The 25119-nt window shown below is 38.8% G+C and overlaps 3 protein-coding genes and 1 non-coding gene across 6 annotated transcripts; 3 read left to right on the top strand and 1 right to left on the bottom strand.

Moving 5' to 3' along the window:
- Nucleotides 1-360: 360 nt before the first annotated feature.
- On the bottom strand, nt 361-6353 carry glrx5 (glutaredoxin 5 homolog (S. cerevisiae)). Its single transcript, XM_051655514.1, has 2 exons — nt 5583-6353; nt 361-1905 (listed from the first exon to the last, which is right to left on the bottom strand). Exons 1-2 carry the CDS (start codon nt 5875-5877, stop codon nt 1736-1738), a joined length of 465 nt encoding a protein of 154 aa, XP_051511474.1. The 5' UTR covers nt 5878-6353; the 3' UTR covers nt 361-1735.
- On the top strand, nt 6206-12060 carry LOC127416257 (uncharacterized). 3 transcript variants are annotated; one of them, XR_007893078.1, is made up of 3 exons: nt 6206-6320; nt 6400-6523; nt 8527-10080. XR_007893078.1 is itself a non-coding variant. In XM_051655508.1 (3 exons), the coding sequence occupies exon 3, from the start codon at nt 11063-11065 to the stop codon at nt 11846-11848; it is 786 nt and encodes a 261-aa protein (XP_051511468.1). In that variant the 5' UTR covers nt 6206-6320; nt 6400-6523; nt 11012-11062; the 3' UTR covers nt 11849-12060. The 3 variants fall into 3 exon arrangements, 2 of the variants coding, with proteins under 2 accessions (XP_051511468.1, XP_051511469.1); XM_051655508.1 differs by lacking the exon at nt 8527-10080 and adding an exon at nt 11012-12060; XM_051655509.1 differs by lacking the exons at nt 6400-6523; nt 8527-10080 and adding an exon at nt 11012-12060 and having other exon boundaries at nt 6217-6320.
- LOC127416555 (small Cajal body-specific RNA 13) lies at nt 6393-6640 on the top strand. Its single transcript, XR_007893141.1, has one exon. It is a non-coding gene; the product is annotated as a small Cajal body-specific RNA 13 (non-coding RNA).
- A 4454-nt stretch (nt 12061-16514) lies between the features above and the next one.
- On the top strand, nt 16515-18636 carry clmnb (calmin b). The gene is given in 5 exon segments (XM_051655511.1): nt 16515-16758; nt 16761-16883; nt 17238-17320; nt 17672-17755; nt 17757-18636. Coding segments are annotated over 5 exon segments (582 nt in total). The 5' UTR covers nt 16515-16676; the 3' UTR covers nt 17967-18636.
- The last annotated feature ends 6483 nt before the right edge of the window (nt 18637-25119 follow it).

Here is a 25119-nt window from a genome sequence, read left to right as displayed (position 1 = left end):
ATCACATTGAGCTTTTGTGGGAACAGCTAGACTGTAAGGTGCGTGAGAAGTGCCCGACAAGACAGCCACATCTATGGCAAGTGCTACAGGAAGCATGGGGTGTAATGTCACCTGGGTATCTGGACAAACTGACAGCTAGAATGCCAAGGATCTGCAAAACTGTCATTGCTGCACGTGGAGGATTTTTTAAAATTCTCTTTGAAATAGTTTAAGTTCTGAACATTTTTTTTTTTTTTTTCAAATTGTAATAGTAATCTTTCATGTTATTAATGTCCTGACTATACATTGTGATCAGTTGAATGCTACTTTGGTGAATAAAAGTACAAATTCTTTCCATAAGAGCAATATCTGTACATTATTCCAAACTTTTGGCTGCCAGTGTGTATATATATATATATCAGTGCCTGTGACCCACCAGTTGAGAACCACTGTTTAAAAATTTACCCACCCTCTTGTGGGTACTTGTGAAACTGCACCAACCAAATACTGAATATTTAAAATAATTTGTTTTTGTCAAATTGTATTTATACCCAAATATGTAATTTTGGACCGAATCTTTGATGACCTCACACTATGATTAACTTACCACTTTCCTAATCTTGTCAAGATGGCACCACAGTTATACTGTATAATTACATTGAATATACAATAAGTTTGGAGTCAAAATAGACCTCATTTAGGCGCCATCTTATAAAGCTCCTTGATCACATATAATTTTCCACAACTCATGTTGTCTGGAGTACTTTGTATACTGAATGTTTTTGGACAGATATTTTATCAATGTTTTGCCCACAGAACAATCCAAAAACACTTTAAACTGCAGTAAGGCCCATTGAAGAGACTTTTAGTCTATCCCACACAGCCTCGTTGTCATTCCCATAAAAAAATAAAAAAATGCCACTGCTGTGAATAAGGTCTACAACATAACCTCTAAAAAATGTAATAAAGAGAAACTAACTATTCACACACATTATTTGAATCAAAAAGTTATATCGGGCATGTTAATGTATTATACCTCACAGAACTGTGACTACAAACATCTTCGAAATATGTCACACCAGTGTGGATTAAGACAAACCTTATTTTTTTTTTTAAAGTAGATACTTTTAGCCCTTATGATTAGAACATCTTACATGGTTAACTTGTACAAAGGTGTGTTGATAATGTATTGACCTAACCCTCTCTGTCACAACTTACTTTTAAACTTTAGACAGCAGTGACAGATGTCATGTCTTTACACATGTGCCACCCTTAAATTTCAAAACGAGAAAGTTTATTTTTTCTAAATTCTTTTTAAATGACATCAGATCCACAAAATTCATAAACTTGTGACACACACCCAATAGCTTTAATTTAAACAAAGGGTGCTTTAAAAATATTTTGACAAAAAAAAAAAAAAAAGAAAGAAATATATATACACATCTAAAATATATTTCAAAATACAACATCTTAAATAAGCAGTGGTCTAACGTTAGCATATCTGAAATCAAGACAAACATGCTGCAGAAGAAATGTAATCATCGTGCGTAATATGGCGTTATTCTATGTCAAGTATTTTACAGTAATTTTTCAGGATTCGGGAGATTTGACATCACTTCCTTCAGTTATGCGAGGTGAGTTTGGTCTTCAGCAGGTCAAGTCACCCTTCACTAGTCAATCTTTTTGAGGTTTATGTCAATGGAGAATTTCGCCAAAGACCCATCTTGAAGACACGTCTTTTAAATTAGACTCCTACTTAAGACTCTTTTTCTTGATCCAGGAGAGCCGATCTGATGCCCAACTTCTCAAGTTCCTCTACCAGGTCACCACTCTGATGCATCTGAAGGAGAATGTCACAGCCCCCGACAAACTCGCCGTTGAAGAACACTTGAGGAATTGTCGGCCAGCTGGAGAAAGCTTTGATTCCTTTGATGGGGTAAAAAAAAAAAAAAGTAACGTCATTAACAAATAACAATATATTTGGTTGAGTAACTCTTACATACAACTCTGGAAATAATTTTGTGTAGTAAGAGTATTTCTTGCTTCTCTTTTTAATTCCACTTAAACTCTTTGGAATCTAAACCGAACTGTTTGGAAACTACCAACCTCAGTCATGTGAGGTCAACACCCCTTTTGTCCTGCTGCATAAGACTGATAAAGGCAATCAGAGCGGACAAACCTGCTGCTGCCGTTAATCTACATTTGCTGAATTTACCAACCATCAACTAACACAGTATATAAACAAGTTTCTCCTATTGCGCCAATGATGTGACTCACTCTTTTTTTGTCCAGATCTGTTAAATTATTCAAAAACACATTAAAAATACAATGCACACAAAACAACTACTGAATACACATTTTCTATGATAATTGTTTTTTAAATGACTAAGTTCAAAGTTATTTTGACTTTTGATTTTTTTTTTTTTTTTTTTTTTTTTTTTTGTGGGGCTTAAAAGGGTAGTAAACCCAAAAATGAAAATTCTCTCATCATTTACTCCCCCTAATGTCACCCAAGTTGTTTATGTCTGTCTTTCTTCTACTGAACATGTTTTCCAAAATGATCCAATCGGTTTTGAGTGAGAACAGACCAAAATATAACTCCTGCACTTTTTCACTTGTCACATCTTGACATCAGCAGTCTTCTTGACGATCACAATTTCAAGCTCGATTACACTTCCGACTGCCATCTAGCACTCTGCGCATGCGTCAAGCTCTAGGAAGTGTAACTGAGCTTGAAATCATGATCGTGCCTAGAGACTGCAATGGCAAGATGTATAAAAGGGATGTTCCGATACTGATACAGAATGTACTTGTTCACCTGATCGTAAAAATGCTCTGATACAAACAAAAAAAACCAAAAAAAAAACCAATACCACCTGATATACGAATATCATTCCATAAACATTCAGTGCACAAATTAAAATCACGTTATGTCCTAGTGTGATTATTAAACCACAAAGACTGCGATTACCTGATATAAATACATAGTTTGCATGTACTGCCTGCTTCAAATGTGAGCCATTGTGAATGTGTGGAGCAGGTTTTGTGCCGATGTCAGCTGCTCATATCTTTTCCTTGGCTCATACACAGAAAACACCATTATGAGCATCGCATGCTCTGTTTGTAGAAGATGACAGCAAGCAGAGCGCTAATTCTCTTTTTAGCGCAAGGCACATACAGACTACATTTTTATTTAATTAAATAGCAGCCTTTTGCAGTTTAATTATCACTTTGAGGCAGGTAGCGACCTGCTGTTCCGGAGTTGAGAAACTTCTGTTAAAAACACACTGAAACGGAAAGGGCTTCAAAATAAAAATTGCGGCAAAATAAAAGCTAAATTTAAATTTAAAAAAAAAAAAAAGAAAAAGAGGACAACAGAAACACATCACTACTGTCTAGTAATTTAATATTCACTGTAATACTACAATTAATAATAATATAGCGATTGTTTGTTTGTTTATTAACTTTTAACGCCATATCAGCATCAAAGCGCAACAGTACAGCTTCACATGCGCACGACTCAAGGTGCTTCAACATAAACGAAAACGGCAGTAGCCAACACACATGCAGCTTCTCAGCTGGGCTCTCTCTCTCTACTGAAGCTGTCTCCTCTCCTTAAAAGCCCCCAACACTCCTCACTGAAAATACTAAGCAGGTGTTAAGCACAGGTGGAAATCATTCACCACTCATCTCCCCTGCTTCACTCTCCACAGCACGGGGCTTGGCCACGCCTCCACAAAGATACAAATTATAAAATACATTCAGGTGATACCTTTCTAAATATTTCCATTAAGTATGTAACATATCAGTTGTAATTGTATTATATTTATGCAACATCTCAAATCTGTAGCTGGGTGTCCATCTAACTATTTTTATGCGCATAAGAAATCCTGAATGGAAACTTTTGATATGCGAATAAACTTTTTAAATAGGAGAAGTTGGATTTACTAGAGTTTCACATTAGTTAAAATGTGCATTAAGGTTATGGAAACAGTTTATTCACAAAACGATGACATGTTTTGACCATTCGTGTATGTGTTATGAGTGTGCAATAGCTTGATGTGACTGGCCAACGTCCGACCTTGGAACACAATTCTTTGAACATAGCGCATGACTTCAGAAGTTTTTAACCCACAACTGGTCGATAAAGTAGGTCCTCACAATCCACCAGAATGGTTTTAAGAGCGGGCGCTCCCAGTTATGCGGAGACTGGCGGCGTGTAGGCATCGCAGCCATTTCAGCCCCATTATATCAGATATTACACTTATTCTGCAACGTCTCCTGGCAGCATTTAATAAAACAAGGTACAATTGTTTCAATCCTGCCAATAAAACTCTCCCTGAAGCAATGAGGTAATTTAGATGCTCCATCATGACGAGGCAAACTCCCTCACGTTAATGCGCATTACATAGTGGATGGAAACGCACAGCAATTTGTATTTTTTAAGTCAATTGTTTTTTTTAAATGCGCTTAAAAATATGAAACATTGATGGAAACCCCGCTTGTGGTGCTCTTTTATGCAGCACTTTATTTGACCAAAAAGAATTGTAAGGTTCTGTAAAAAACACTTAATTTGAAGAAATAATAATAATAATAATAATAATAATAATAATAATAATAAAACCTAATGTTGACAATTAATTTTTAATTTAGACAACCATTTTGATGATAAAATTGAAAAATGTTGACATGGAATTCAGAATTAAAAAAAACAAACAGTATCAGCGAGTACCGAAAAGGAAGTAAGTATCGGTATTCAAAAAATAAATGGTATCGGGATATCCCTAATGTACAGTGAGAAAAAAAAAAAAAAAAAACAAAATTTATATTTTGGTCTGGTCTCACCCAGATATGATTAGATCAATTCAGAAGCCACTGATTTAACCACTGGAGCTTTATGGATTACTTTTATGCTGACTTTGTGCTTTTTGGAGCTTCAAAATTCTGGCACCCATTCACTTGCATTGTATGGACCTACAGAGCAGAGATATTCTTCTAAAAATCTTAATTTGTGATCTGCAGAAAAAAAGAAAGTCAATCACATCTGGGATGGCATGAGGGTGAGTAAATGATGAGAGAATTTTCATTTCTTTAAATATTAATATTTTGACGTTATTTTATGAAAAGGCTCATTTTTTTCAGGTCCGGTGTAACCCTGAGAAAATGTATTGATGTTCTTGGCTATAATATATATATATATATATATATATATATATATATATATATATATATATATATATATATATATATATATATATACACACACATATACACACACATATACATACACACACATATACATACACACACACACACACACACACACACACACACATTTGTTTTTTTTTTGGTTTTTTAGGTGAAACCAACATAGACACAAAGATGACATTTCTACGAACTTCATACGTGTTCTAAACTAGACTTTTAAAATATTTATTTTTTTAATGTAAAATCGTTCATCTGAGCCAAAATACAAACGTGAGTGAGTTTTAAACCGCTTTTCTAAATGCCTCTCCCATGAGAGTGGGTGTCCCATAAACTCTTTACATCACAATCACCGACTATGGTCAAATTGGGCGATGACCGTTAGGAGCTCCACTGACCTTGTCTAAGATCCTGATCATCCAACACGTTATAAGCAGCATAGTTATCGACCCCGTGCATCCTGAGTATCTGGACAACGGCGTTGCTGAAGCCGCACAAAGGCTGTGCAGGTGTGCCTTTCATGAACACCACCACTTTGTCCTTCTTCACAATCTCCGCCAGGTTCTTCTGGGCCGCTTCGGAACACATGAGTCGGGACCAACCGGACAGCAACTCTCCATTATTCTGCGCTGCTCGGTAATGCCACGCCCCCAATCGAAGACACCGAGCTGTCGATTTAATAATTTCGTTCATTTTACAATTTTGAATGATTTGATGAAGATTTGGAGAGGCTTAAATACGTTTGTCGCTTCCTTTTTCAGACGCGACCGAGTCGCAATGTAGTAACACAGTGACCATTAGCTCCGCCCCTTCGTGTATAACACACCTTTGATTGGTTGAGTATTATGTCAGTTATTAAAGTTACAAAAGTTATTTATATCGTAATCTCAGAAATAAACGACCTAATGTCTAATTGGGGTTATTTTAAATATATTACATATTATATTAAATATTTAATATATCAAATATGTTTCACATGGTTGAATGAAGTAAGTAGTTGAGGCGTTTCCATCCGGTTGCAGTTCCTGTTCGTGGGGCTACATGTTGCAGTAGTTCGTATTTGAGGTGGTGGACTGTCTTTAAGTGTGGCAGTCGGAGTCTTACCGTGCAGTTTTATTAACTCTCAGCTGCAGTGTGTAAGTACCACCTAAACTACTTTTTTATACACCCGATTAACGCAGTGCAGTCCCGATCCCTGATCTCTTGTGTCTGCAGTGGCTGCTGGAGACTCGGCGGTGCTGCACAGATCAGACAGAAGAACAAAAAGGCGTGACTTCCACAGACTCTGAAGCTTTACGTGCGATATTCTTTTAACACATCGTGTCCTGTTTCCACGAAGGTGATGGTTTGCTGTGTACCGTTACCCATCTAAAAATAGGCAGAGCAAAGCAGCGGCAATCAGATATTACCTGGCAGGAGAAAGCGTACCTTTCAGCCATTTTGAGTTGCCACAGTTCAACGTTATTCAGTGGATGAAAAAAGCGCACTGGGTTCCTGAATAACAAGAACACGCTTTCTTTTCGCCCATAGGTTCCTCCTGATTCAAATTGAAGCATGGTTGCATAAGCTGAATGAACCATGAAGCCACCGCAATTGGTTAATAAACAGTACCCCACCCCACCCCCTTAGGTATCCAACATGTACAAAGGTCATGTCTTTGACTTCTGCATAACCAATCTGTTTTTTAATACAAAACATTTTTAATTAAAACTCTTTGTACTAGTAGTTGTTCTTAATTTCCCTAAAATACATAGCTAGCGTTCCCTCCATAATGTATTCTTGTATTCTACAATTAAATGCATCCTATTTAACTGAAGCTCCAGATCCATCTGCATGATTTTATGCATTGCATACTGCTGGCACACAATTGGCTGGTTAGATAATGGCATGAATAAATAGGTGTACAGGTGTTCCTAATAATGTGGTCATTGAGTGTGTGCATAGTATATATATATATATATATATATATATATATATATATATATAGTATATTAGTGCTGTGTTCAAAATATAGATTCGGCGATACATCGTCATACGGTAACACTTTTTACAATAAGATGTATTCATAATATAAACTAACAATGAACAATACTTATACAGCATTTTTCAATCTTGGATCATGTTCATTACAAAATAGACTAATACATTTTTCAAATTTAAAGTTGTGTATGTCAACATTAGTTAATGCATTATGAACTAACCATGAGCAATTTTATTTTCATAAATTCATATTAACCAAGATTAATAGATGCTGTAAAACAATATTGCTCAATAGTGTTCATGATTTTGTAAATTAAAAAAATAAAAATAATAATTGTTCACGTGATCAATATGCGACTTAAAGCATACCATTGCAAATCTATCTACTGTTCTGAATTCAGCTTGCATTAATCAGAACATAATCTTGACTTATGAATTGGTAAACATTTATTAAGAACACTTGAAATACTGTATATCTGTAGCCCAGCTTCCACATTCTAAATTGATGAGCCTAAACATGCAAACTTTGTCACTTCCCACATCTCAGAGCTAAGCAAGTTCTACCAGGTGTGTTTTGAAAGTTAGCTTTGGGGTCTTTGCACATCCAGTATTTAAACACTTAATCTAAGTAAGTGGTCAGTTGTAATGTTTAAGTCAGTTCCCCTCATGTTCACACAAGTGTCCTAGCAGAGTGACCAAATAGACATTCCACTAAGTTTTACAACCAGAAATTGTCCACTATTTGTGCCTTAATTTTGTATATTGCATCTATTATATAATAATTTATAACATACACTGATCAGCCACAACATTATAACCACTGACAAGTGAAGTGAATAACATTTATTATCTCGTTACAATGGCACCTGTCAAGGGGTGGGATATGTCAGCAAGTGAACAGTCAGTTTTTGAATTACATGTAAAACTGGGCAAACGTAAGGATCTGAGCAGTGGCAGCTGTGCATTTTAAGCCTTGGCCTTCAGTGTGATTCATGCCATTAAGAAAACACTTTTTCACAATTAATAAGACACCCTATGTCTATGGACATCATACATTACATCGCAGCCAAATAATAATACCAGTTGACATTTTTAAAACACGTCCACGCACGAAAGCCATAACCAAGAAGGTATAATACCAGGAAAAAGCTATCTAATAATATCTGCGATCTAAATCTTGCTTGCAATAATTTTTGTTTCATAAGGGTACACGGTTACTTTTCAAAACTTAAACTGACACTGAATGCTCCAGCCAGCATGATTTACACTTAGAAAACTCCTGATGTTGCTATAACAATGCAAAAAGCACTTACCAATTTACTTGAAGTGAAAATCAGCCCTCCTTTCCTGTTTACATCTCAGGTTTTTAAATCCATAAGGATCTCTTTCTCAATGGCGATACCAGCAGTGATGACAGCCAACTTGTCAGCAAGATTTCGCGCTCTTTGCTTTCAAATTACGTACATCACTTAAAGCGTGATTGTGTCACTCAAGGGCAGCTAGAAGGCCTCGACTGGGACATATCCTAAAGACCACACCCACCAAGAACAAATAAATCAATCTGATTGGCTGATGAATCTGACAATCTGACTTTTAGATGCCTATTCTCTGCACTGTTTAGGGATTCTGTTGAAATTCTGAAGGCATAACAGGGTGGAGCTCAGACTCACGCGCTGCTTCAGCTAAAGCACTCGGCTTTGGGCATGTGATTTGTAAACCAGTTGTCACGCTTCACTTGTAAGGATCAAGGAATAAATTCTGATTGGATAAACTATTCGTTGTTTGCTATTCATTTTTAGTGGAGTGTAAAGTGATTGAAAATAAATAGGCAAAAAGGTGAATGAGAATGAATGGATGAAAAAATATTTATTTATTTATTAGACATCAGAAAGGAGAAGGCTTTGCTGGCCCTGAGAATTCGCCACTGGATCTGAGTGACTTTGACAAGGGCCAAATTGTGATGGCTAGAAGACTGGTTCAGAGCATCTCCAAAATGGCAGGTCTTGTGGGGTGTTCCTGGTATGCAGTGGTTAGTACCTACCAAAAGTGGTCCAAGGAAGGACAATTGGTGAACCGACGACAGGGTCATGGGCGCCCAAGGTTCATTGATGCACGTGGGGAGCGAAGGTTAGCCAGTCTGGTCCAGTCCCACAGAAGAGCTACTGTAGCACAAGTTGCTGAAAAACTTAATGCTGGCCACGATAGAAAGGTGTCAGAACACACAGTGTATCACAGCTTGCTGCATAGCCGCAGACTGGTCAGAGTGCCCTTTCTGACCCCTGTCTACCGCCGAAAGCGCCTACAATGGGCACGTGAGCGTCAGTATTGGACAATGGAGCAATGGAAGAAGGTGGCCTGGTCTGATGAATCACGTTTTCTTTTAGATCATATAGACGGCGGGGTGCGTTGTTTACCTGGGGAAGAGATGGCAGCAGGATGCACTATGGGAAGAAGGCAGGCAGTGTGATGCTCTGGGTAATGTTCTGCTGGGAAACTTTGGGTCCTGGCATTCATGTGGATGTTACTTTGACACGTACCACCTACCTAAAGATTGTTGCAGACCACCTACACCCCTTCATGGCAACGGTATTCCCTGATGGCAGTGGCCTCTTTCAGCAGGATAATGCGCCCTGCCACACTGCAAAAATTGTTCAGGAATGGTTTGAGGATCATGACAAAGAGTTCAAGGTGTTGACTTGGCCTCCAAATTCCCCAGATTTCAATCCAGGTATGTACTGGACCAGCAAGTCCGATCCATGGAGGCCCCACCTTGCAACTTACAGGACTTACAGGATCTGCTGCTAACGTCTTGGTGCCAGATACCACAGGACACCTTCAGAGGTCTTGCGGAGTCCATGCCTCGACGGGCCAGAGCGGTTTTGCAGCACGAAGGGGACCTACATGAAATTAGGCAGGTGGTTTTAATGTTATGGCTGATTGGTTATATATATATATATATATATATATATATATATATATATATATATATATATATATATATATATATATTGTGAAATGTTTGATTGAAAAGTGTGCTTACAATATTTTTCTTAAAAATAAATGCTGCTCGGTTTGATTTTTGTTATCTAATGCAGTGATATTCATACATTGAGCGTCCAAATAACTTTTTGGGGCTGCACTGTATGTAGTGCAACCTCAAGCTTAAAAATGTAATGCAATTTATAAGGCAAAAAAAAGAAAAAAAGCTCTATGACTTTATTTGTGAACCCTTACAGTGTTCAAAATTTCCTTTAGCTCCCAGTGGATCTGTATTACATCATAATAATGCATGCATTTACTTTGCATAATGAAAATCTGACATAGAATTTGGCAAAAACAGCAGACCATGTAGTTTTTTGCAGAATTTACACAAATGCAAAGGGATCTGTGCAATGTGCATTAATACTAAATATTACACAAATAGGCAACTTTTCACTCCCACAAGGTTGAATGTATATAGTCATGTTTGTCTTCATAAACCTCAGGAAGCTGCACCTTTTAGATTATCTAAATTGATTGTGGGCCTGTGGCCACATGTGTATCAAACAGTGGCAATGACATTGCACTCAAACCGGTGTTTTCTATTGTTTTTAGTCTCGGATATTTCCTGAGAAGTCACACTGTTGATGAAGTTATTAAAATTATACATTAAGATTTTTCCCCAAAAATATTAAACGATTACATTTGTTAAACTCTTCTGGGTAGAGCGTGTAATGGCTTCTGTGTGTGACAATTCATCTCTCATTATGAAGGTTGTGAAAATCATAATTCTGAACTATTTCTGTGAATAAATAAATTGTTTCATGTACCTAAATAAATTTAGCTTCAGATTTTATTATAAATTTAGATCCTGCTCCTGTGACCTTCTTCATGGCAACCGAACTACCGACCTCATGAAATGGATCTAGCGGCTCCCTTTATTCAGCTGAGGCGAGCAAACTTACCTGTCCAAGAATACTCACGTCTGTTTTGCATCCTGGCCAAATACACAGAATTTTCTAATTCTACGCTGAAATCCATGTATCAGATTGGATTTATTTCTCACCAGTGGAAGGAGTTGCCGGCGACCGGAGATTACATGTGGGAGGAATATGTTGCGCTGGTATTAGAAACATTCACTTCAGCGGATCCTCCTCAATCAGTCCCGATCCCGGTTTCGGAGTCAGCCATGCCTGAATCCGCTCCATGCCATATTCCAATCAAGTTTGAGTTTGCTCCACTCCATGTCCCAGTCAAGTTTGAGTCTGCTCTATGCTATTTTCTAGTCAAGTCTGAGTCTGTTCCACATCATGTCCCAGTCAAGTTTGAGTCTGCTCCACACCATGTCCCAGTCAAGTGTGAGTTGGTTCCACGCCATGTCATAACCTTGCCTTCCGTGACTCCCTGCTTGAAGCCCTTCTCTGCCATTGTCTCCAAGTTGAATTATCCACCACTGATGTCAGTGCATAGGGTCACGAAGACCCTTCCTCACAGCTTGTCAGTACTCCTGCCTGCCACGACTAATGAGCCAATGCCCGCGCCTGCCAGGGCCGCCGAGCCAGAGATCTACATCATGGCCGCCGAGCCAGAGTTCCACGTCATAGCCGCTGAGCCAGAGTTCCTCGTCATGGCCGCCGAGCCAGAGTTCCTCGTCATGGCCACCGAGCCAGAACCTGCTCCATGCCATGTCACAGCTATGTTCTGAGTCTGTTCCATGCCATGTCATATCCACATCTGAACTATTGGACCTGGAGATGGTTCCCGCCCTTGTACCCACCCTATGGACGCTTCCTCAGGATCAGACAAGGGGAACTTCCGACCCTCCGAATTCGGTCCTTAAGGGCTAAAGCCTATATTTCCTTAAAATATAGGCTTTAGCCCTCAGCACGTTTGATATTGTTAATCTGGCTAATTCGCCACTGGTTCCCTCGAGATATTCCTATGGGGTTTTATAATGGTAGTTTTTTTTTTTTTTTAAGTAAAATAAGGTCTGTGGTAAACATTACATAACAATACTTTTTGTTTTACAACATAAATTACACACAGTCATACCTCAAATGTGAATTTTGAAGCTGGTGTTTTATTTTTTTTTATTATTATTATCATTTTTTTTTTTAATGTTTTTTCAATACGGCTTCAAAATTCATGTTTGAGGTATGACTGTGTATAATTTTTCTTGTAGAACAAAACGTCCAAGTATCTTCAAGTAATGTTTACCGCAGTCCTTATTTTACTCAAATATCCAAAACTCCCATTATAAAATCCAGGGCCGTAGCAAGATAACCTGGGCCCCCTGACTGTATATTGCTCTGGACCCCTTTCCTATTAAAAAATACAGCTTAGAATTTGTTGTGGGGCCCCTGTATCTTTGGGCCCTTAGAATCATTACCACCTTTCACCCCATTAGCTATGGCCCTAATAAAACCCCACAGGAAAATCCAAAGGGAACCCAAGCCGAATTCTCTTCCGGGTTTGTGGACTACAACCTGAACAGCTGAACTAATGCCTGTTCTCACCTGCTCTGACTCTCATTATAACGTTCTACTGAAATGACAGCATGTTAATTATACAGTGCTTGAGAATTGTTTAACTTTTACCCCCCCTGCTAAGTCTTGGTTCCTTTCAAGGTTTATTTCTCATCATATTTAAGGGACTATTCTCTGTAATGATCCTTTGAAACTATTTATATTGTGAAAAATGCTATACTGTACACATAAAACTGACTAAACATAGTCTTGTGGAAAAGGCTGAATTTGATTTCTCTGTCACAGATGAGAAGGAAGCAGTCCAAGAGAGACCTTTTAGCAAATGGATAAACATGCATTGGAAGAGAATGAGAATTTCTTTCTACTGAAATTCATCCAAAAATGAAAATTCTGTTTATGTCCTTCCAAACCTGTATGATTTTATTTATTTATTTTTATTTTTTTTTCAGACTGATCTCACAGTAGGTTGACTCTTTTTTAGCTAAAGTTGGTCTGTGCTTACCAAAATTCCAAACACTGCCCCCAGTGGCCAAAGCAGTAACTGGTGTTGGGCATGTGGGCAAGCGTGAGCTCCATTTTCCAGGTGAAATGTCCATGGAGGGGCACTCAAAGCAAGTAGTTTTCAGCTGTGCCCCCAAATCTCAAACCTAAACCTAACTATAAGTGGAGTACAAATTTTATGTTAAAGGAGAAAATGCAACCTCTGAATCGTGCTCGTCACTGATTATGTGAACGCGATTACTTCAAGGTTTCAACACGGTATCCAAACCTGGTCTTCCACACGCTGCTGATGCAACGTGCTTCCGTTCGCATCACAAGGGAAAGTAAACATACTGGAGCCGATGCAAACTTGTCTGATAGGAGATGGCACTTGTCAGTTAGTCAACATAATGTGACCGATCCTACCGGAAGTATCGGAAACAATATGCCGACCTCCCGTGTAATCATGTTGCCTTTCTTTCTTCTGGCGAACACAAATGGAGATGTTTTAAAGGGATTAATTTAATGTCCAGTAAGTCTTTGCCTCAGAATGTGATATTTTATGTTATTTTCATACCATTGGTGAGTCTTATAAATATTGACGATAATGATATTTCTGATGGCAATCCTTCAGTTGTTCTCAGGCTAATCTGGAACATTATTGTGTACTATCAGGTAAAGTACAGTCGTAAAAATGTTGTCATTTTAATGAAAGTCAGTAAATTGTGATGTGTATGACTTTCTTCTGCAGAACACAAAGATTTTTAGAAGAATATCTCAGCTCTGTAGGTCCATACAATGCAAGTGAATGGTGATCAGACTTTTGTAACTCCAAAAATCACATACAGGAAACATAATAGTAAACCATACAACCCCAGTCGTTAAATCCATGTCTTCAGAAGTGATATAATAGGTGTGGGTGAGAAACAGCTCAATATTTTTACTCTAAATCTCCACTTTAACTTTTACATCTGGTCACATGTGGTACCTGTTTAGTTTCACATCTGAAAGTAAAAGTTTATGTGGAGATTTAGAGTAAAAAAGGACTAAAATATTGTTCTGTTTCACGCCTACACCTATTATATAGCTTTTCTGAAGATATGAATTTAAACACTGGAGTCATATGGATTACTTTTATGTTTCCTTTATGTGATTTTTAGAGCTGCAAATGTCTGATCACCATTCACTTGCATTGTATGGCCCTACAGAGCTGAGATATTCTTCTAAAAATCTTTGTTTGTGTCTGAAGAAGAAAGTCATACACATCTGGGATGGCATTTTTGGGCAAACTATCCTTTTACATTACTATTATGAGTGAGTGTCTGATATTTTGAATTTTTGTAAATAATTGCCTTATTTTAAGTTTATGGAGAAATTATAGAAAAGTGTGTCCATTAAACCCAGTTTGGGTACAAGTCAGTACACAATGCAATAATTGTGGAATTTGTAAAATAACATTTGAGTCGTAATATCCAGATGCAGACATTTATATAATTTTTTCCCATTTTAAGGTTAAACATGTTACAGGTAATCTGGAGAAGAATGTTTATTCTACGTCAAGTCTTCTGTCTTTACCATGTGGCAGTGACTCTTCTGGATGTAGCTACCCAACACCACCTGGTGATGACACTTTTGGCACTCTACCCTCAAAAGGCAAAAGGTCATCTCAAAATCTCAAATACCATGGTACAGCCATAAAGACTCTACTTAGCTGGGCACAGAACTGCACAGAACACACACAAGTAGCTACTGCATTAGCTTACTAAACTGCATTAAAGAGACTTCAATGCAAATTATATACAGGTGCATCTCAATAAATTAGAATGTCGTGGAAAAGTTCATTTATTTCAGTAATTCAACTCAAACTGTGAAACTCATGTATTAAATAAATTCAATGCACACAGACTGAAGTAGTTTAAGTCTTTGGTTCTTTTAATTGTGATGACTTTAGCTCACATTTAACAAAAACCCACCAATTCACTATCTCAAAAAATTAGTATACATCATAAGACCAATAAAAAAAACATTTTTAGTGAATTGTTGGCCTTCTGGAAAGTATGTTCATTTACTGTATATGTACTCAATACTTGGTAGGGGCTCCTTTTGCTTTTAATTACTGCCTCAATTCGGCGTGGCATGGAGGTGATCAGTTTGTGGCACTGCTGAGGTGGTATGGAAGCCCAGGTTTCTTTGACAGTGGCCTTCAGCTCATCTGCATTTTTTGGTCTCTTGTTTCTCATTTTCCTCTTGACAATACCCCATAGATTCTCTATGGGGTTCAGGTCTGGTGAGTTTGCTGGCCAGTCAAGCACACCAACACCATGGTCATTTAACCAACTTTTGGTGCTTTTGGCAGTGTGGGCAGGTGCCAAATCCTGCTGGAAAATGAAATCAGCATCTTTAAAAAGCTGGTCAGCAGAAGGAAGCATGAAGTGCTCCAAAATTTCTTGGTAAACGGGTGCAGTGACTTTGGTTTTCAAAAAACACAATGGACCAACACCAGCAGATGACATTGCACCCCAAATCATCACAGACTGTGGAAACTTAACACTGGACTTCAAGCAACTTGGGCTATGAGCTTCTCCACCCTTCCTCCAGACTCTAGGACCTTGGTTTCTAAATGAAATATGAAACTTGCTCTCATCTGAAAAGAGGACTTTGGACCACTGGGCAACAGTCCAGTTCTTCTTCTCCTTAGCCCAGGTAAGACGCCTCTGACGTTGTCTGTGGTTCAGGAGTGGCTTAACAAGAGGAATACGACAACTGTAGCCAAATTCCTTGACATGTCTGTGTGTGGTGGCTCTTGATGCCTTGACCCCAGCCTCAGTCCATTCCTTGTGAAGTTCACCCAAATTCTTGAATCGATTTTGCTTGACAATCATATGGCTGCGGTTCTCTCGGTTGGTTGTGCATCTTTTTCTTCCACACTTTTTCCTTCCACTCAACTTTCTGTTAACATGCTTGGATACAGCACTCTGTGAACAGCCAGCTTCTTTGGCAATGAATGTTTGTGGCTTACCCTCCTTGTGAAGGGTGTCAGTGATTGTCTTCTGGACAACTGTCAGATCAGCAGTCTTCCCCATGATTGTGTAGCCTAGTGAACCAAACTGAGAGACCATTTTGAAGGCTCAGGAAACCTTTGCAGGTGTTTTGAGTTGATTAGCTGATTGGCATGTCACCATATTCTAATTTTTTGAGATAGTGAATTGGTGGGTTTTTGTTAAATGTGAGCCAAAATCATCACAATTAAAAGAACCAAAGACTTAAACTACTTCAGTCTGTGTGCATTGAATTTATTTAATACACGAGTTTCACAGTTTGAGTTGAATTACTGAAATAAATGAACTTTTCCACGACATTCTAATTTATTGAGATGCACCTGTAGTGAAAGACCTTATGATATGCTATATGTTATACTAACATATAGATGGCTTCCAAGCTAATATACAAATATTAGACATAAACTAAATGCCACAAAACTGCAATTTTGTTTTCAAGGGGTATGAAATGCTATATATAATATAATTTTCATAATTGTTTCATCTATGCCAGCAAATAGCCATTTGAATGTTTTTCCTCAAATATGGTGTGGCAATTCATGATTTTGGTAAAAGCTGGAGAAGTGGTTTGGCATTTCTGGCACTGGTTAAACCTTCTGTCCTGAGTTTGTGGACATGAGGAAAGCTTTGTCATTTGAGCCACGACTAAATATGGAGACAGCCTTCACAGTGGCGTATGAGTAGCTTGGAATTCCTCCTCTACTGGCTCCAGATGGTAACTCAACACACATTTTATCAGCAAATCAAACATTTCTTTTAGTTTAGTTTGAAGATTGGCTATGTATTGTGTGTACTTTCTAGAGGAACATAGTACTTTGCTGTATGACCTGCATTCACACTTCAAGAATAAACAGGAATGAAAACAGTTGAAACAGCTTTTTACTGCAGAACTGTATTACAAGTTCAACCAGTTATGTTGGCAGTGAATTGTAGAGCTAAAGTATTTTATCAGTTTTTGTAACTGTCAGTGGTGGGAAATATGCAGAATTTATTTTGAAAGCAAGCTTGATGCCAGCTATATTGTTATTGGCTGTGTTTGGTGGGCTGACTTGCTGTTATTTTAAAATAGATGTAGCAGTGCGTTCACCAGATGAGCAGTGTGACATCACCTATGTGGACCAGTTTCTTGAGTGTTGTTCAGGCCATGATATGGTAAGGATATGCTAGGTTTTTACTGTATATGAACAACTGATAAGTCAAAAAAATATTCTTGAATATTCATATGCATAGTCAAAAGATCAAATGAATACTCATTCTTTGCAGATATTAAAAAACTGTATGATGTTTAATTGCAATGGACTGGTGTGAACAGTTATTCAGTCAAAAAGTAGCATTAAAAAAAGAACCTGTTTTCAGGAAACCTATAGTACAAGGATTCCATAGGCAAAATATTTAATGGTTATAATGTATATTCTCGAGCAAACAACAAAATAAAAGTACTATTAAAAGAAACATGTTAGAGATTAAAATATTGCTAATTTTATGACATTCGCTCATGCACAGGATGATGCGTCCACAGATTCCTCAAGAGACACATCAAACTCCATTGAAAGATGGGACAGCTCTTGGGCTGTTTCAGCCAGCTGTGTGTGTGTTATCATCCAATGTCTCTCTTGAGGCTTTGACAGGCCTCTATAATGTTTCCGAGACCAGCCAAGAAGTTTTACAACATTTGAGCTCTTCATCTCTCAAATTTCAGAAACAAACCCTCCATACTCAAGAGCCCTGCTCACAGTCACTTCCAAACTGTCCTACAGACAGCCTTGTGGGTTTAGCTTCAATATGTGAACATTTTTAACCTTTGAAGAGTTCCAACAGGTCACATGGACAGTCCCTACCTAACTCCACAAAGGGGCAGTGCTGTTACTTCTTAGAGTGCAAGAAGAGCCAGGATGATGATGGGAACTGTTCAGCAGGCGAGGACATTTATGCTATGTCAATGCTGGATTTAGACGAGGAGGATGCTACAGCTACATCGTAGATCTGGACCATAAAGAAGCTGGACTAGATTCTAAATCAAATGTAGACTTTGAATTAAGCACAATCACTGATGCACAGAGAATAGAAATGATGCTATTACAAGTGAATCTCAAGGAAATGGAATAAACAACTCTATGCGTCATTTTTGCAAGACAGCAAGGCCTTTAAGTGGAAACAGATGTATTGATAAAGTCAAGTAGTGAGGACATTCCTGTTTCACAGAGGGAATGTGACTGGATAGAGACTTCACCTCCATATCTGGAGCAGAATGACTATGGAGTGAACATCAGTACTTCCCACTCTTTGGCGATGAATCAGATTGGTACACACAACACAGATAAGACTGTCATGTCATCTAGTGATGAACATATGGACTTTGACCATTCTTCTGACATGAAAGAGAGTATTCACTCGGACAATCTCAGTGATGTTCCATCTGTGCAGATCGAAAATGGTCTAGATAAGGATTCTTTATTAAATAGTCTACTAAAAAATATGACCAATATGAGCAAAAAAGTGTTTCAGTACATAGTGCGATGGATTGGAGAACACACATTCTTACAAACACCAATGTTAGACAATTGTACATTTTCACATATTTTCCTGCTAAAAGGACCTGCCAGCCAGCTTATATTTTTTGTCAGGGACGGGATGCTGGCAACACCACCAGGCTTTTTAGCCTTAGCTTAATCAGCAAAATCTTTTAGTCAACCAGCATCAGCAGAAAAGCCATGTTTTTTGACAAGCTTTGTCACCATCAATCCAGTAATTACCAGCATAAACCAGCATGTGGATTCACACTGGTCTAAGCTGGTCTATGCTTTCCGACAAGCTTTATCACCATGTAACAGGGTTTAAAATGGGCAAGGAAGTGGCGGGAACCGGCTGAACAGTCAAAATAATGTTTAATGAAAACTTAAAAAGACACAAACATACACGCACATGGCAGCTGCGTGTGGCTCTGTCTCTCTCAAACTGCCGCATCCAGCCCTGTTTTATCCCTCTCCTCAGCTGATTAATCCGATTGGGGGCCTGCCGTGTGCACTCATGGCCCGGCCCCGCCCTCCTCCTCATCACATTCCTCCCTCCTTTGCCTCAGGCCAGGGAACCCCCGGCATGACGTACACCCCCCCACTTTTGTGGCTGCGCCTGCCGGCAGGCTTTCCCCGCCTCTCTCGAGACCAGGGAGGGAGACAAGGGGAGGGAAATGGGGAGAGGGAAAGAGCAAGGCGGAGCGACAGTGAGAGAAAGAGAGGAGAGAGAGAAAAAAAATTGCTCGCCATTTCCCAGACATGCCATCGCCTGATCCTTGACCACTCCTCCACCCTCTGGTGGATGTCAGCCACACCTCCCTGGGCGGACAGCTGCGAGTCCTCCAACCCCTGGCGAATGGAACGCCCCTCCACGTTCTTGCGGCCGGTAGCAAGCCCCTCCGCCCCTGGCAGCAGAGCTCCACCGCTCCAGGCGGCCAGCAGCGAGCCCCAACATACACGCACACGGCAGCTGCATGTGGTTCTCTCTCTCTCTAACTGCCACATCTGACCTGGCTTTATCCCTCTCCTTGGCTGATTAGCCCGATTGGGGGCTGGCCATGCGCACTCATGGCCCGGCCCTGCCCTCCTTCTTGTCACACACCACCAATCTAGAAATTACCAGCAGATGGATTCATATTGGTCTAAGATGGCCTTTTCAGCAGGCATCATTCAACCATTTATTTGCATTCAGTAGTATTAAAGCCTTCTTATTCCTTTGATAACAGGTTGTTCAATTTAAAGTATCCAGCGGTATGTGTCATTCTACCTTCTTTATATGTGTTTCAGGGAGGGGGGTCTTCCTGTTACTTTTTTTACTAAACTAACTCTGAGGTGGAAGTGCTACACATGCTCCTATTCTTGTGGATGATCACCTACTGAATCTTTATGTGTCCACAGCTAGAAATCTTCAGTCTCCTAAATCCAAACTAGCAATCAAGAAGAAATAAGACTATTTACAATTACAAGGAGAGTCACAAAAGATAATAAATTGCACTGTCGAACTCACACAGGGGGAGAGATAGATAGGAGAGATTTATCTCCTTTCTGTTTGTAAGTAAGGTCAGGATCAATGCTAAAAGCTGTCATCTGAAATAAGTGGATTTAGGTCACTTATTGGATTTACAGGTGATGGATCAGGATTTACAGTAGAGTATTTGGATTTTTCATCACTGTAAGAGACTTGTGCCAGAAGTATTGCTGTTTATACCTTTAAAGGGATCATATCATAGTTTTTTTTTTTTAATATCTCATTATTTTTTTCCCACCTTGAGGTCCGCTTGTTGCGTTCCATTTAAAGTCAGATATGGGATTTTCCTACTTGATATTTCCGATCTCCGACCATGAAGGCATTCCATTGCCAGATGCTCAAAAGATGATGTTTAAGGAAACAAAACTGCAACACTCGCGTTAGCTTAACAGGTGTTTGACTGTCACCAGAGATGTCTCCTAGCAACCCAACTGATAAACATTGCTTCGGACACCATAAAGGACAGGATATGATGTCACGCTTGTGGGTTTCTAGTTTCAATAAAAATATATAGCACAAATAACACATAGATTAAATTAAAAATATTACAACATACCATCTACTCACTTTCCAGCAACACTAAAAACATGCAGTTTTTTACAGTAATTTGTATTCTTTGTATTGAGCCAAGAGGTCAGTGTGACATTTCAGTCTTCTATTGGCCACACGTCTTCTCGTCATATGATTTCCCAAGTCACCAACTTGAACTTTTGCATGCAGCAGAATGCGAAATGTCTTCGCTTGAGCTTGTCTTTCCAGTTTCCTGTATTCTAATGCATTTGAATGGGAGTGAATGGAGCACAAAATGCTGTGTGAATTGGCTTTACTCATGGGTTTTCTGTTGGGTACAGTATAGTTGAATCATCCTTCAACAATAACCTATTTTCAAAGTCTGTATTACATTACGACAGTTCACAAAACAATCAGCACTAAAAAAGTTAATGTTGGACAAACATTTTCAGAGACCTTAAAATGTTAGATTTTAACGCTGGGAGCCAGAAACAGACCATTGTTTGGCAAACGTTTGCCATATCTCACTCTTATTGTTATTTAATGTATATGTCAAATAGCATACTAGTGTATATTAATAGTAGTACAGTCAGGACCTCTTCCATCAAATAAATACTTTATTGACTTATAGACAATTAAAGCAATCTGTTGGTATTGACGGTATGGTTCTCTTCTAGGCAAACTCTCCGTCCACCCATGCAGGCATGCATGGACAGAGCAGGGAGTGCAGCGAATAAAACCCCCCAGGGGTAACAGAACAGATCCAGCAGAATTATTACAACATTGTTCCAAGTTTTTTTTTTTTTTTTTTGACATTCTGACTGTGAAACTGTCACGTATCCTTTGGACTCCCTCTCCCTCACCGTCTGTCACCGCTCTCACTCCACTGAGTTCTAATCACGCACACCTGCAGCTCATCATCACCTCCTTTGGACATGCACTTAAACATCACTCTCACTCTCAGGCAGCGTCTAGCCTTGTTGTAGGCACTTTGGACTCACCTTTTGCGCAGCTGTAGTAGAAAAAGCTGCTTTTCTGTTTGTTACTTTGTCAACGACCTGTTCTGGAGCTATAAGATAAGTTACTCTGAGAATTCTGTGATTACGGTGTATCTACTCGCCTGTGTTAACCTCACCTGTTTGTTAACTAACTGTTCTGGATATACACAACAAGTGACTCTGAGAATACGGTGTTTCCACTCACCTGGGCTAATATCACCTACGATCTGCTCCAGGTGTGCAAGATGAGTGACATTGTGAAATCTGAGTTTACTGCATATCTACTTACCTGTTATACCACAATCCTCTCTGAATGCTCAGGAAACGTGACTTTGAGAACTCCAATACTTTTTTTTTTTTTTTTTTTTTTTTTTTTTTGATATACTAACCTGCTCTTATGTACATAACAACTCTTGTCTGATGCTGAAGTTAGCTGTTTGGGCACATGTTGATTTGGAAATTACCACTTATGGATTTGTGCCTTCTGCCTTGGTTCTGTTTGATCAAAGACTGTGTACCATACCTGAGTACTTTGTTTACCTGCTTTTCCAGTGTCCTGTATAAAACTCCCGCATCTGGGTTCATCTCAAGCTTCTGAGTCAGCATGTCATTACAGAAACATGGTGCAATCCTTTATTGCATAATGGATTTAAATACTGTAGCCTATATGAAGTTGATAAGTCAAAAACAAGGCACATTAACACATGACACAGTTTGAAATTGGCAAACAATTATTGCACAGAACACAAGACCAATGTAGAGAGAACTAAAAGCAAAGCTGCCATACAAGAGTTGGATCTGGGGCTGTAGGAGGGTGTTAAAGGGATTGTTTGCCCAAAAATGAAAATTCAGTCATTGTTTATTCACCCCTGTGTAGTTATAACCCCATATGACTTTTCATTTTCTTAAAAGGGAGAAATTGTGATCCGTGATGTTATAGAGTGGCAGTTTATGGTGACTGCATTCATTCTTATAAAGAATGCAAAATTATAACTAAGAATTCGAATAAATTATTCTGAGATTCGTGATTATTCTGAAAGCATCCAATAAGGTTTGTTGAAAAACCAAACTCTAATGTAGTATTTAGTGGAACTCTTACCGACTGTTGCTCCCTGTGCGTGTTCACGAGACTTGCTCTTGTGCGCAGTCTGTTCCACCTGCTTGTGAGATTTTGCTTGAATGCACCAACATGTTTTGTTTATCTAAAAACAGGTTGGCCAGAGCGACACTAACAATTAAATACTGCACACAAACCAGAGAACAACTTATTAAGCATGTCTGATTTTTATTAGTAGAATAGATGCATTTCTATGCCCAGCCTTATTTGTTCAAAACGTGCCCTGTCATGAATGCACAGAGTAGAGCAATGGTCAGTCAACAGTTTCTCTGTATACATTAGATTTCGGTTTAAGGAAAAGAAAGCTATATGGGGTTCTAACAAGGGTGAGTAATAAAAAATTGCAGAATTTTCATTTTAGGGTGAAATATCTTTCATTTATCACTTAAAGTTAAGTGCAGCTTGCATCCATGCAATGGAAAGGCAGCTAAGGCAATGAATAAATAGAGGACTAAATATGACCACTCTGATAAGTGTCTGAATTGTATTGGTAGACATCATAATCAGCTGACAGTGAGCTTGACTTGCATGGCTTGCCTGAACTTCTGTTAGGCTTGATTTATTCTGCTCCCTCCAATACAGTACCTTACCGCAACTGTGCAGACCATGTTTCTAGACCCTGAATAGATGGACTGATGTAAGAAACAGTAGGTTGACTTTTCTTTAGCTAAAATCAGTATGTGCTTACTGAAATTCAAAACACTGCCCACAGTGGCCAAATCACTACATGTTGTTGGGTGAGTGGGCACCTGTGATCTCCATTTTCTAGGTGAGATGTCCACGGAGGGGCGCCAAATGCGGTTTGTGAAGCGAGTTTTCAGCTGTAGGATGTAAGACTGTGAATTCATATTTTATAATCTGAAACCCCTGTCACTGGTTATGCGAACATGATTAGTTCTTTTCAACACGGAATCTGAACCCAGGTCTCCCACGCTGCTGACGCAACATGCTTCTGGTCACTCCACAATGCAAAAATGTCTGGTGTGAGATGGCACTTGTCAGTGAGTCGGCATAATGTGTCCGATCCTACTGGAACTCTCGGAAATAACACGCCGACTTCCCGTGTGATATCGTTGGAATAGATGTTGTTGACTTGTAAATATGGGCTATCATATTTATCTGTCTGTACTAGTTTTAATAAGATGGCTTTTGGAAGATGTTTGGAAGTTAGCTCTGAAACTTACAGTATGTTACCATGTTTTTGTTACACCTTTTATTTAACTAGTTTATCAAGTGAAATTAGATTTTTCATGATATGACCCCTATTTCTTGATGTCATAATGTTTACCTGAATCTATGCACGGATACAGTTTTGTTCATTTCTTTTTGTTTCATTAACATCGTATCATAAATATGACCTTTTTATGCAACTGAAGAAGAGGAAATAAAACATATCTGGATTTTTGAATGATGCATGTCAAGCTACAACTTTTCTGTAATCCCATTGTAAAATGTTAATGAAGTTTTATGATTTATATACTGTAAAATAATCTCAGGATAGCTCTGTAAATGCTCAGTGCTTGTGTGTTCTGCATTTACCACTTTATCCAATGTACAGAACACATTGCAATTCAGAGGAAATATTTGCATGCAGCAATGAAGAGTCTTTTGTTCCAGCAATCAAATGTGTCGCATCAGCAGGATCTGGGGGAAATAAAACGGGTCAAACGGTCCAAATATACAAGGGCTCAGCATGGGCTGGTGAAATTTGTCTAAATTACAGTGGCCAACAGCCTCTGAGACTGTGTTTGTTTCCCTTCAAGGTCAGGGTCGCTAGTCAATGTCAATATTTTTTCAACGTCTCTCTTGGAAAATGACCCAGTGAGGAGTTTGGACAGTTACATGAGCCCCTAGCTGTGGTGTGAGCTATCAAGAGATTATGCATGGTATTATTTTGCTAGTGGAAGGGCTGCTGATCCTTAGTTCTCAAGGGCAATCGGAGAAGCCTGAGAGAGCACAGGCACTATACTGTACATTTAAATATGGTAGATGCTTTTATTCAAAATGACTTAAATCTGGATTACACAACTTTTAAAATCTGAACAGATTCTAAAATACTAAACTCAGCAAAAAAAGAAATGTCCTCTCACTTTCAACTGCTTTTATTTTCAACAAATTTAACGTGTACATTTTATGTTTGAACAAAGTTTCAACAACTAAGAAATAAACTGAATAAGTTTCACAGACATGTGACTAACAGAAATGTAATAATGTGTTCCTGAACAAAGGTACTAACTGTTCAAAAGCACCAGTCAGTATCTGGTGTGGCCACCAGCTGCATTAAG

This window comes from Myxocyprinus asiaticus, chromosome 25 (genome assembly GCF_019703515.2).
Source record: "Myxocyprinus asiaticus isolate MX2 ecotype Aquarium Trade chromosome 25, UBuf_Myxa_2, whole genome shotgun sequence".
NCBI lineage: Eukaryota > Metazoa > Chordata > Actinopteri > Cypriniformes > Catostomidae > Myxocyprinus > Myxocyprinus asiaticus.
The sequence above is the reverse complement of the archived record's forward strand: the minus strand, read 5'-3'. Positions and strand labels throughout refer to the sequence as shown.

Bases quoted from the DNA above. Each gene is read 5' to 3' on its own strand.
- glrx5 (XM_051655514.1), bottom strand. From the start codon at position 5,877: ATGAACGAAATTATTAAATCGACAGCTCGGTGTCTTCGATTGGGGGCG. The intron at 1,906-5,582 runs GTCAGTGGAGCT...ACCCCATCAAAG, and splicing joins TGATCAGGATCTTAGACAAG to GAATCAAAGCTTTCTCCAGC.
- LOC127416257 (XM_051655508.1), top strand. From the start codon at position 11,063: ATGGATCTAGCGGCTCCCTTTATTCAGCTGAGGCGAGCAAACTTACCT.